We start from the raw sequence: 13,715 nt of genomic DNA, 5'->3' as shown, positions 1-13,715 counted from the left end.
AAAAAAAGAAGGCCGCATATGTTTTGAGTTCCAGCTTGAGGCAGTTTTAAATAGACACATGATAAAAATAAAATCATAGAGAAAAATAGTTTTATGTTAAAACTTAATAATTACAAGAGGAGCAGGTGAGGGGGATATTTCCCATCAGGTCATTCAGTCTTGAGAAACAGGCGGTGGAGGGAAGTCCCACTGATCGTTTCTGCTTCACGCATGTTGCTCTTGGCACGGAGTTCCAGGACAAACACAGAGTGAGGCAGAGCAGTGTGTGTGGTGGGCAAAAAGAGAAAAAGCCTTCCTTGGCATCTGTGCGTTCACTTTGAAAATTAAGCCCAGCAAGAATCCTGTAGAAAAAAAAAAAAAAACTCAAGCTGGCAGTTGTATTGGGGTTCTATTGACAAGAATAGTCAATGTGCTTGGGATTAAAAAGCAATCCCGCGTTCAATATGACACCTCCCTACACGCTTTTATGAGTGCCAGTGTGTGTCTTGTACTTCAGAAGCTGTGGATCGAGCTGTCGACACGGGGGACAATCAAAGTTGTAAGAGAGAGCAGCCTTACTGAGCTGAGTGAGCAGAGGCTTGCTAGATATCTCCGGTGCTCTCCCGCTCTCTTTTTGAAAACATGTGATCTAGAAACTCAACTCAGCAACCAAGCAAATGAGATTAAAGCACCCATAACCCCCGCCACCCTCCTCACCCTCCATAACCACCACCGTTTATGCCTAGAGATGGCTGCGGGGGCTGTTGATTTAAATGCCATCCACTACTGTCAGAGCAGATCAATCATAAAAAGCATGGTGTAATTGGCTTTTAGTGACACAACACAGTGTTGCATTTATCAAAGGATGTTGTACCATGTGACTTAGGAAAACTGGCTCCTCGCTATTGATGTGCAGGGCCGTCAAAAACCCCACTGCTGACTCAAAACATTCTCCAATTCCACGATTACGGGAGAAATTGAACAAAAGTACGACTTGGTGAGTGTCTCTTTTGGTAGCGGGAGTGTGTGGAAGTCTAGTGAAAGACTGTGGTGTCTGCCCACTGGGATGAAAAAGGCTTCCACTGGGAGAGAACAAAGAGCCAAATGTGTCATATCGCTGGGAGAAGCCTGTCATTTCTACACAGGAGGATCTCCTCACATGAAGGTAGACAGACGGAGCTGCAGAGGACGGCAGAACTGCAACTGTGGCTTCATGTGAAGATGTAAAAGCAATGAAAATTGTTCAGTAGAAAGGATGGACTTGAACTTTTAACCCCTGATGTCTCACAGGAGAATGTTGTGGAACTTGCTTTGTTAACCCAGTGTTAACATTGTAATATATGAGCAACCATCATGTTACATTATTATTATTACTGATGCATTACTACATTATTGGTAGCAGATCATGGCAAATCTGATTTCACCACTTAAATCATTTAACTACATCTAAAAAAAACAAGCACCTCCAAAGTACAGTATTTGAGTAAATCTACCCCTGCAAGCGAATGGTAGCGCCGCATATACATTCACAATATTCAGCTTTCCTCCTTAATGAGACAGCTTTAAGTCATGGTTGTCTGCACACAGATTAACTATTAAAAAAAAGTATAAATTCATAACATTTCAAAGAACATATTTCTGCCTGATAAAATTTTTTTCTTCTAAAGCAGCTGGAAATATGTCAAATTAAGTCACATAGATTCATTTTAAATTAGGAGAACTACTATATTCCAGGTGTAAAATCTTTGATGCTTCATGCAAATCAGACTTAGTAAAATACATCAGCATCTACAGCTTGTAAGTTAAATCACATGAATATTTAAAATGCTCAGCTGGCCTGCATACTAATAATTCAACATGACAACAAATTGCATGAGTGAAGTGCAGGTCTTGCTCAAACAGTACCAGTATTTTTGAATTTCTACGTATAGCACACATCATAAATAGTTAAAAACCCTGCCATAGATAAAATATTCCGATCCACTGTCTGTGAACTTTTCACAAAACACACATCACTCTGCACATCCTCCATTTTCATCGTGTTCTGACAAAGGACTGGCTGTCTTGAGGTGCTGTGTGTATGTGTCCGTCTGTGTGTGCGTCTGTGTGTGCAGATGTGCCAGGCCGCCCTGTGGCTACACACACACACACACACACACACACACACACACACACACACACACACACACACACACACACACACACACACACACACACACACACACACACACACACACACACACACACACACACACCAAAAGAGACCCATACTGTGACTGCAGGCTGCCCAGGCACCGGTAGGCCCTACTGAGCTCAGCCAATTCAAACACTGTGATCCCCCTGATCTGGGAAAGGCCCTGGCTCTGATGAATTTGTCCATGCAAATACATCCCATTTCCTCTGACAAAACACCACCATATGTCCAAGTCTCAAGGACCCACATTCTGCCGGGCTCAAGTGGCCTTGCTATTCACTGCCTGGGAGCTTTTTACTTTCTGGGGCCCTCTTAGTTTCCTACTGTTCTCCAAACATGAACTGCATCGATACGCAGATGTGTATTTCCTAATGTGACCTAATTCACATATTTCTTATTTAAATAATCTTGTTTTCTCAGTTTGTTGCAAAATCTCATTTCCACATAACATAGCTCATCACTGTGATGCTTTTTCAGCATTCACATTCTCAATCTGATGTGTGGAATGAATGAGTGGTCTACTGAAATATTGCATAAATGTGGAATGTTTAAACATGTTTAACATAGCAGAAACATGACCATTCTCTGCCTGTTAGTGTGTAGTTTGACATCCCAGATCAATTATTTTACTTCCATCCCAGTGTCAGGCTGCAGATCTACGAGGGTGTCCCCTAGTGGTGACACTGGGAGGAGGTGACCTAGAGTGTGGAACCACCCTGGTGTAAAACAGATTTCCATCAGATCCTCCAGATAATGGTAATTTCACAGATTAACAGTGAATCTATAATGTGAAGTAAAATGCAAATTAAATCCCCCCACAAATTTTACCCTGAAGAATAGATTTATAATTTTCTCATGCTATACTGTATCTCACTTTAAACAGCGCTCCATCTTTTCCAGAATGATAAGCCGGAGTAGAGCGTTTCATAGCTTTTATCTAATGAGATGATCTGCAGTTTCACAAACTGCAATAAGAAAATTGGACCTCTAACTCCAAAGAAATAACTGCGAGCATATTGCAGTCATGCTGCCTTTACGTGAACATGCAAAAGAATATAATTACTGTGAGCTACTATGCTAGAGATTTTTGGGGATAAAAAGTCTCAAACTGCCCAACACAGTTTGTTTCTGCCACAAATCATCACATTAACTTGATTCACTGGTCGGAATGACAGGACGGAGAAAGTTCAGGAGAACAAAAAGGAAATGAAGAAGCTTTTAGATCCAACTGACACTATGTTAGCAGCAGTAAACATTATAGCACATCTTAGTATCTATTCACTGCCTTTGTGCACTGAAATGAAGTGTGCACTAAATTTGTTTTTATAGGGTGTATTCCTCTGAAGCCGTTAATTGCAGAAGGGAAGTGGCTGAAGGCTCCCTTGTGCACAACCTGCAATTGAAGTTTACAGACACATCACAAAGATTTCTACTGGAGTCTCAGCTAAGGTGCCTTTTGTAAATTGAAGCTCCTTTTAATGCCACTGGGACTCAAAGCAGGCATTTACAGGTCCCTAAAAAGGAAGTGAATCACATAATGTGGCTTAGCTGAAATAAAGTAGGAAGTGGGAATCTCATAATTGAACACATCCATTAGCATTTCCGCTAAATCAAGTGACCAGGAGGCCTCAGCCACGGCTAATGACGAGCACATTACTCTACCTTCATTTTACCAACAGAAAAGAGGTGGGAAGAGTAGCTTTTGTATTCTCTAAATACTGTTTCTTCATCCCCTGGGTATTTAGAAACCTTATCATAAAAATATCCCACTGCACCCACAATCTGTAGATAGCATTCAGACGTGGGAAACCAAGAGGGACAGCTTAGTGAAAATAAAAACAGAGCGCCGTGCAGAGCGCTGAGCCTCTCAAGAGATAATGGAGACTGCAGATTTATTCGAGCACGGCACACAGAGGCTTGAAATGAAGGGGAAGTAGGAGATGCCTGGGAGCCGCATCTTTAAGAAACCCACTTACCTGAACATTTATGGAAGCAGTAGACACCAGCACAATTCAAAGAGTAATACAGTCAGAACCCTGCATTGTTAACAATAGTTTGTCTCAAAGAAAAGTTACCATTACCATTTCCATTGTGGTTAGTGGTAGAATAATGCCCGTTAGTGGCTTAGATGTTCTACATTGTTATATATTTCACTGAGGCCTGTATCATAGCATACCTGTTTTAGTTAAAGGGCTTGAGAACAGCTGCTGCAGAAGTTTGTTCTCTGATGTTCTCAGAACTACAACGATGTCTGCAGGAAGAGTGTCTCTGTTCTTCTCCAAAAAACCATCCACGTTGTACATTACCTGTCGAGCATAAGACACAAACTGTGACTCTCTCTCTCTCTGATTTGTCATTACCTCTTGTATAGGCCCTGGCAATATCGGTAGTATAATTATTGTTAATGATATTGTTAATACATTTTCCTTGTTGTTCATATAACCAATGATGTATTGCACAGACTCATTTGCTACCTTTCCTGCGTAATGCTGAATCCCAAAACAAAGCTCCACACGTTTCGGTATCCAGAAGTACTTGCAGCGCAAATTGTCCTCAAATTTATCTGTTGGCAACAAATGAGAAAGGAGAACAAATGTAAAGGTAAAAAATATGCTTTAAGCAGCACAGGTAGGAACTTTTTAAAATACATAAGTATAGTGGCGAGAGCTGGAGCTACATTCACAGAAGCAGTGAGCTCTGTCCTCTGATGTTCATGTTTGGTGATTGTTGTTTGTTTGTTGTCCGAGCATGTGGAAGGTGTAGCTCCAGTCTTACCCACTAAGGTCTGGTCAGTGGCCTGAGGGAAGCGGCTCTCCTCGTCCATTAAGGACAGCAGACCCATGGGCTTCTGCAGGAACATGTCCAGGATGGGCCTGTTGTCCTCGTACTCCACCAGGCTGGCATCCACCCCCTCGCTCTGGTATTCCATCTAATTAGAACCAGTGAATGTAGAACAATCTAGTTGATGATTTCTCTAAATGACCCAATTAAACAATCTGGGCTAAATATGATTTGTGCATGTGTGGGGGAAAAGAGTTTCCAGTCAACAAAACCAAATAGCTGCAGCCGGCTGTGTGTGTGTGTGTGTGTGTGTGTGTGTGTGTGTGTGTGTGTGTGTGTGTGTGTGTGTGTGTGTCTATTGCTGAAGTTCACAGCATAATAGAGTCTTTTACTGAATGCATAAAACCGAGCAGCTCTGAACTAACAAATAGAGCCACTTACTTATTCATAATTTATTTCACTTTGCAAATAACCCAGAGTCAAATCATATTATTGCATCTATTTAATTTCGGATCAAAAAGTTGTTTTAAATATATATTTTACTAATAAAGTGGAACCAATGGATCTAAACCGTCTTCATGTTTAAGTCATTAACTCAGAATAATCAGTTTCTGCGTACAGCGAGACTGAAGACACCAAATAAAAATCCCTTTTCCACAGAGCACCAGCCCTTCATCAGGGGCAGCTTGCACTTGTTTTCTGTAGAGGAACTTTTCCACGGACTCAAAGACCTTATTTTCAATGATCACTGCTGTAATTAATGTGTAAATGGTGATTGTCGCTTCCAGTTCTGGTGCTGGAGAGGGCTTTGATAAATAAATAAATGAGCTGGGTGTATTATCAGATTTCATGTGCAAAATCCTGCCTCAATAAATTACCTTATTTGTATTATATATTGTGTTTTCTTCAGTACATGTGTTGCTGTATGAATATAAATATAAAACAGTTAGTATTTAGTATTAAAATGAATAAAATGTCCCTTCCGTACTTAGTTTTTTTATATTTAGAAGGTCTGTTGCAAAGTTAAAACAGAAATAAAAGGCATTATTGCAGAATGGTTCTTGATTAATGTCTATTCATTTCCATCAAGGAGAATAAAGACGTATAGCACTTCAGGGAAAACAACTTCAGTAAATCAATTAAGAGTGAAATTTGGTGGTGCGTAACAGTATAAACACTCCTTTATGCATCACAGCCTGGCTAAAAGCAAAATGCTCACGTTGAGAGCATCTCTGCCCTGATGGATGTGATAAACACAAACAATATTAAAATGACTGTAAGTGTTTTAAAGGTAAATACGTATATAGAGTGTTATTGTTGTGAGTGTTGTGTGGATGCATTAATTTCAAGCACATTAAATGACATTCATAAGCATATTGAATATGCACAGACATTCTATATCAATAACCTCCCTGTGTGTCAAACTCACCTGTTCGAGGGCAAATATGTGCTGGTTGAAGTAAAACTGAATCTGCTCGTTTGCGATGTTGATGCACAATTGCTCAAACGAATTCTTCTTGAAGTTTTCAAATCCAAAGATGTCCAGGATTCCCACATTCATGCCGCTCTCTGCGGCACTTCAAAGGAGGAAAAGGGGACAAACAAATGTATTCTTCTATTTTACGGAACAAGCTAATCCCCAGCAGGCATATTGATTGATAAAACTTTAATGACAATCGGAGTTCAACCCAAAAACAGAGTCTGGTCTGGACGGCGTAGTCGTCAGATGAGAAATCATAAACGTCGGCTTTCAAATCAGAGCTTTTTAAATGGTTTTATTTCAGCCTCTATTGATTTAACCTCTAGTCATCTTTAATATTGGCACAAACAAAACGTATTTCTTCAGCACAGAATGAAGACTAAACACCCTGCATTTCATATTCAGTGCTTCAAGCTGCTACTTTTCATGATCAGTCATTACCCGCTGTATGTAGAGGTCACCTTTAGCCTGTGCTCGAGGGTTGTTAATGGCAATAAGGAAACGGCAAAGATGACTGGAATGCTCTGGCATTTGTACATCTCTGAGAGACGACTTCTTGACAGGAGACGCTCATATTTATGAAGGAATTCTTTTGGATCAATGAAAAGCCTCTTTGCAGTCTCTCTGAAGTCTTTTTAATCATCTGAACATTATTTTCTCTGCACGCAACTCTGTATCAAAAATTTATTAAAACTGTTTTTGCTCTCCTTTTGCTTGTCTTGTGCCGGCCCATTGATATTCTCCTCTGCATGTTTGCATCTACCTCTACCGACTTCCATAAAGGTCATCAGAGCTTCACAGAAACTCTGTGCGATCGCTCAAGATTATCGAAGAGGAGAGATTTACAAAAAACGTCCACACAGATCTTTATCACCAGCAAACACTCACCAGATATTCATGTCAGGCTGCAGCAGGGTGTTGATGCGGTTGACTATCCAGCTGAAGAGGCGTCCGTACAAGGCCTTGGACATGGCGTCTCGGACGTCGGCGGCTTTGTCCACGGTGTTGGTGCGGATGATGGTCTCGCCCCTGGTGACCACACACTGAGAGGTCAGCGCCTCCTGGAGTTCCTCAGGGCCGATGCAGAGGAGGGAAGCAGCTGAGAGAAAAGACATTAGTTTGATAATCAAGAGCTCATCAGCCTTTATCATTAGCATAACAATAGGTACCAGTCATCTCTTATTGTCAATGTCTACGCTACTTTTTTTAAATGTAAATTGAAAGGGATTCTGGGCTTTGAATGTATCATGATTAGAACTGCTTACAGAGAACTGACCACTGTTTTCTGGGGAACAAGATGTGATGGATTTATTGTTTTTTTTATGTGAAATGCACATAAAAATGTCCACAAAGGTTAATATGACATCCAATGTTGCCATAGTCATAGTGAAACAATGTGTGTCACACAATAACTATTAACACAAAACATAAATCATAACACAACATAAAAACCATCACATTTCTTAAAAAACAACTGAAGTCTTCTCTTTCCTCGTTTGTGCAAACATTCCTGGCAATAAACGGTTTCTGATTCTGATTCTGATTCTTTGGCTAAAAGAATAAAAAAGTATCGCTTCACACATGGATAATATTCTGTATCTCACCGTTCTCTAAGGACTCTGAATTAGGCACTTCGCTTTTATCAGTCTGGTGTTGGGATGTGATGGAAGCAAATTCAATATTGCCGGTGTTCAACACAGCTGAGAGAATTCTGTACACAGAGTTGACCTCCTAAACAAAAAGGAGAAAAAAAAGACAAACATTATAGCATGTAATTGATCTGCCACCAAGTACTATACATTTGATACAGTATTAAAGTACCTCTTCAGTAAAGCCAATATTTCTGAAGCACTCCTGAATGGCGTCAAACTGCTCCGTATACAGTTTGCTAGAGACAATGTCTTGCATTACTTTGCAGTGCTGGCTGTCAATATACCTGCAAATGCACAATCAACTATCAATATTGATGCTTCGACATGATGAGAAGGGAAAGATGGCAGGATTACTATGAACATGTCAAAGTCAAACTGCCGTGCTAACCTGGGAGGTGTTCTGTTTGGCAGCCTGTAAGTCTTCAGCTTGTCTTGGTGGTAAAGCCCAGCATATATGTAATAGAATATGTGGAAGTTCTTCTCCCCCCTGAAAGGAAACAAACAGAGCAGTTAGAAGCGTGACAAAGGGATCTCCAGTCAGACCCAGCCTGAGCAGCACATACATAGCCTGTTTGATGACCCTCGACTTCTCCAGCAGGTACTCCGATATCTTGGCCCCGATAACCGCTCCAGTGGGTGTGAACTTCATCTCCAGGTATTTGCCGAAGCGGCTGGAGTTGTCATTTATGGCTGTGCAGGCGTTTCCGAAGGCCTCTACAAGGGGGTTCACCTGCAAGATCTTCTCACGCAGCGTCCGATTGTTTGCCTAAGAGCAGCAACATGCTTCTTTGAACTATAATTATCATACAACTGTTATGTTCAGATTTGTGCAGTATTCAGCACAAGTATACAAGTACACGAAAAGATGGCCACACTGCTACTATACCTTTCCCAAGAAGGTAAGATGTTGGACAATCAAATGAGCGCTCTCTGTTTTCCCGGCACCGCTCTCCCCACTGATTATGATACACTACAACAAAAGGAAACAAAAATGTAGTGATTAAAACATTAATAAAGGAATATTTATATTATTTAAACATGGCAAAAGACTTCACCACATGACGGACACTCCAAAAGTGGCTACATCCTTCCCAAACATTTGAAAAAAATATGTTTACATAATTTTCATCTTTATTTTATCAATTTTACAATCCGAGTCTTCCCTGATCAACTTATTTTTCTGTAGTGTACCTGGTCTTTGCAGAAAGTCACCATGCCTCGGTAGGCTGCATCTGCCGTAGCAAAGATGTGTGGAGGGTTGTCAGCCCGCTTCACACCATGGTACAGTTTAGAAAACTAAGAAAAACACATTAATACACAAAGGCACCATATTTTCATTTTTAATTATTTCTAAAAAAAATTGTTCACCTTTTTTTTTATATTTGTATTAAACAGCCATAGTCTACAGCCATGCTCACAGTGGCTGTACTTCAACAAAGCGGTGTTTTTAGCTGAATGCTAACATCAGCATGCTAGCATGCTCACAATGACAAAGATGCTGGATATACAAAGATGCCACATTTCAAGCAACACCAGTGGTTTGAAATGGTATGCACTTCCTGTCTCCTAAGGTGTGGTCATGATGTGTTCACCTCACCCTCCCCACCCCCCAATCCCTCTAGTGAACGTCGTCGATAGAAGCATGTTGGGCTATAATTTCATAATATATAAATATTTTCTTTTGCTAACATTAGATATTTACTGAGCTAAAAGACATTATTTAGCATTACAAAAATGTGTTAGCGAGGGCGTTCGCAAACGTGAGATTGCCAGATCTCTGTTTATTAGACAAAGAAAGGTCGCTAACGTAGTTAATTTGCTCTGAATGTGTCTGAAACATGCAGCTTTAGTGTCAAAATGTTTGGACGATATGTAGCTTGTGAGAAACAGGTCCAATGTTTACTTTGGTGATTATCAGGCCAAAGAATCGCCATAACCTGTGCTAACGTTCATTTCTTGCATTGGAGGTAATAGACTCAGGACCTGCCACTGTTCTCCTGAAGGGGATCACAAAAGTAAATGAAATTCATCCTCTGGAGACCAAGGAGGTTTGTAGAATATGTTTTGGTGATCTATCCAACAGATAGATCACTGTCTGTAGACATATGCTGCGAGCATACTTTTGTGTGGTATTTTAACATCAGATCAGTACTGTCATTTATTTTTATCAGGTATTATAATAAACACTGATTCATATACAGACTTTAAAAACAAAACAATAAACAAGCCCCTAAACATAATAATAATAATATATCCAATAGGGCTGGACCAGTGGCATGACTCATGAGAAATCATTCATTGCTTTCATTGAGACTCGGAAACGACTGGGAACATTTGTGTAACTGGTCCATAACCAACCTGGGGAGAGTAGATGCTAAGATTCTGGAAAGGATTGAGTGCAATGAGGATGTCGCCAACATAAGTGTACACCTGCAGGTCATCATATCTCTTCTGGAGATGGCTGATTATTGTCTCCTATAGAAAATAAAAATGAAAACACACACAGCATCAAGAACATTATGCGTTGGACTGATCAATACAAAATGAGATAAACATATTCAATCTTACCTCATCTAAGAACTCCAAGTTTACCAGGTCATCATCGGGACAGCTCTCTATTATGAGGGTTTTACGAGTATTGATCCGCTCGTGCCTGTATGAAGCCAAGGACACGATAATGCCTCAGAAAGCTGTAAAGTGACCACCAAAGGAGAAACAGTAGGTTGACTGCTGGATGCAAGACTCAGTCACTTCCACGGTTTGTTTGAAGCCCTTAAAGCTCTCCCGGGGGACACATCTCCCATTATCACAAGCTGTGATTGCGCTTCATCTGTGTTTTGACCTATCACTCTCCAATGAGCCCCAGTGGGCAGAGGTCAGCACAGAGCCAGCTGCCTCCAAGGGGCTGTGGAAAACCTCAGGGGACACCAGAGTGTGTGTGAAAGAGAGCAAAAGAGAGCTGTGTCTGTGAGTGCCAACTGCTTTGTGTGTCTATATGCGTGTGTACATATGCATTATATACTCCAGTGTGTAGTGGATCAGACATTTCTAGGATATGGTTGGTGATATTCTTGTCTTGAAATCCGAAGAAAAACGCCAAACCAACACTAATTTGATCCTAACAACATGTACTGTCAGTGTAGACAATGTCTGACGTATCGTATTCCTTTATAGAGCTCTATTGTTGTCAAAACCACACCAATGAGCCTCACAACTGCACTTAGTGTCATTACGTTGAATATTGCTAAAAAAATGACACAGATGTCTTGTTACAATGGTGGAAAAAAACAATAACTACATTTAGTGTTTAACCAAAGGAATTGTCTTCAGTAACACCAGCCTTCCCCTTGAATAAAAGCTGAAGAAAAAAACATTGAAAACACTTCTACTTCTCAATCCTCAAAACAATGAAATATATATTTTAAACTAGATGTATCCATATTCTATTATAATAAATAATCAATCAAACCATGAATAAAAATATTCAGGCTTCAGGTTAGGAATTGTTTCCTCCTCTGCCTTTGTATTCTGAATAAATTCAACAGCACAGAAATAAAGTCTCATGCTCAATATGTGGTCCCCCTCAAGTGAAGACTCGTCATCGTGTCCCTTTGGAGAGGGACTTGAGACCTCTAGCCTCTACCTCGCTCCTGCTTTGAAGTAAATCACACTATTCCACCTACGGCAGCTACTTTTAAGTTCTCTATGTCTTTATTCTTATCTGGAGTCATTGTGAGCTGATCTGTGGCATGAGAGACTGAACTAGGCGAGCCCAGTTCTCGCCCTACAAGCTCCTAATCCCATTATCCACTTTTACTGTGGACAGGAATTCGGGATCAGGCTCAGGCACCGACTCTGCACACTCTCGGGAGTAAACAGAGCTGGCACAACATCAAGACTCTCAGTCAAGGGTAGGTTCAGCAAACTCCTTTATAATGAAGATTAAGCAGTGCCAAAGTCAGTATTCCTCCAGTAAATAACAGGAGACTTCTGCTCTGTTATTTGCTACCCTGACAGTGTCTGGGTGAACTATTCATCATCACACATTTTAGGACAAAAGATCATGAAATCACGCCCTGCCCCTTCATATCTATATCTTTATACTGTTTATACTGTCTTTGTTATATTATCCACTACATTGCACTGCACCTTAACTGCTTCTCTTTTGCACTCTGGACAGATGCAAACTCCATTTTGTTATCACAGTACTTGTACTATGTGCAATGACAATAAAGTTGAATCTGAATCGGATATCTATTTATCGAAGAATTTGTACAGTAGCTGCCATTTTAATCTGCAAAGAAAATATCTCTCAATGTGTAATTCAAAACCAAGAAAAAAGAAATAGAGTTGAAATGTCACTTATTTTCTGAGGTAAATCAATCTTGAAATGAATATTTACTCCATGATTGGTTTAATCACACGGAAGTGCTTTGTGCAAAGGACTTCCCATCAGACGGTTGCTACATTGACTGGCCTAAATGGCGTTTATTAATCTAAGGTTAGTCAGCACAATCACTCCCTCTGAATTAGTCACACTCCCCTAACTTCTCTTTAATCAGACACTGTAATGTCCATTACTGGGGCTCATCCTCATTTCTGAGTGTAAGAAGATGAGACCCTGCCCCCTACTGGACAGAAAGTATATCTCCACTCAGTCAGTGCCCATCAGCTGCAACAAATTCTCTTAATGACAGCACACAAATGAAGCGACCAGCTTTGTCACAGCAGTGTGTTATTTCTTCAGCAATTGCAGAATGTAAAATCAAGTGACTTACTTTGTCCGGGTTATGCAGCCAAGTTCGTGCTGCTCCTGGATGAGAGCAGCTAACTGCTGCCGTAGTGCCATATCCTTGCCGTGGGCCTGCTTGATAAAGGGATGCTCCAGGAGGTGGGTCACAGATGGACGTGCTTCAAAATCTTTTATCAGACACCTTACAATCACAAAAATAGAGGCGAGGCTTTGAGCACGTTCAAACAGACAAAGCCTCCAACATTATCTATGTTTTTATTTTTAATCTTCAAATCAGAGTGAAGTAAACGGCTGAGGATAAACTGTGCGATCACCTGAACATTGTAGGAAGCTGGTTTGCTGAGATCAGACAGACCCTCACACCCAGCAGAGAGCTGCTTGTGTTTTTATGTCTGGGGTCACTAATCTGTCGTTCTCTGTCCAAGTACCACAAGGTAACAATCACCATGGCTCCTGAGTCCAAACAAGCATGGCTGTGGCACAGCAGTAAGTCCTATCTGTGATGTGCAGTGTTTGCCCTTAGGGGATGTCACTTTGTGTCATGGCCACAATTCTGCATCAGTTAGCTGCTGATACAAATGGTTTCAAAATATTGACACACCCACCCAGGGGAACACTGCCTTACCTCTTTGGCAATTTTATATATTCTGAAACAAAAACTATGAAATTAAAATACTTGAAATCCCCACCTGTACTCAACGATGTATCCAACAACAATCCACATTTGTACTGTTCAATTACTTGTTCAGCTAAAGACTGAGCGTGTGTGCGTGTGTGTGTGTGTGTGTGTGTGTGCTAGGAGATAGGAGAAAAACACCAATCTAATTCCTGCTACCTAATCTAGACTGGAATTCTGTTTCTTTTATCAGTTTGTTC

At 40.7% G+C, this 13,715-nt stretch overlaps 1 protein-coding gene across 1 annotated transcript in view; it reads right to left on the bottom strand.

Moving 5' to 3' along the window:
• Positions 1–13,715, bottom strand: part of myo3b (myosin IIIB) — a 54,649-nt gene that overhangs the window by 28,691 nt on the left and 12,243 nt on the right. The window contains exons 9-22 of the mRNA XM_079231144.1: positions 12,865–13,020; positions 10,655–10,739; positions 10,445–10,561; positions 9,278–9,382; positions 8,973–9,056; positions 8,650–8,852; positions 8,475–8,573; positions 8,256–8,370; positions 8,039–8,165; positions 7,323–7,533; positions 6,384–6,531; positions 4,949–5,102; positions 4,648–4,736; positions 4,350–4,479 (exon numbers count right to left, since the gene is read on the bottom strand). Coding sequence (XP_079087270.1) covers positions 4,350–4,479; positions 4,648–4,736; positions 4,949–5,102; positions 6,384–6,531; positions 7,323–7,533; positions 8,039–8,165; positions 8,256–8,370; positions 8,475–8,573; positions 8,650–8,852; positions 8,973–9,056; positions 9,278–9,382; positions 10,445–10,561; positions 10,655–10,739; positions 12,865–13,020 — 1,823 coding nt within the window. The remainder of the gene's footprint in view (positions 1–4,349; positions 4,480–4,647; positions 4,737–4,948; positions 5,103–6,383; positions 6,532–7,322; positions 7,534–8,038; positions 8,166–8,255; positions 8,371–8,474; positions 8,574–8,649; positions 8,853–8,972; positions 9,057–9,277; positions 9,383–10,444; positions 10,562–10,654; positions 10,740–12,864; positions 13,021–13,715) is intronic.

This window comes from Taurulus bubalis (assembly GCF_910589615.1).
Source record: "Taurulus bubalis genome assembly, chromosome: 15".
NCBI lineage: Eukaryota > Metazoa > Chordata > Actinopteri > Perciformes > Cottidae > Taurulus > Taurulus bubalis.
This window is presented reverse-complemented; position numbering and strand designations above follow the sequence as displayed.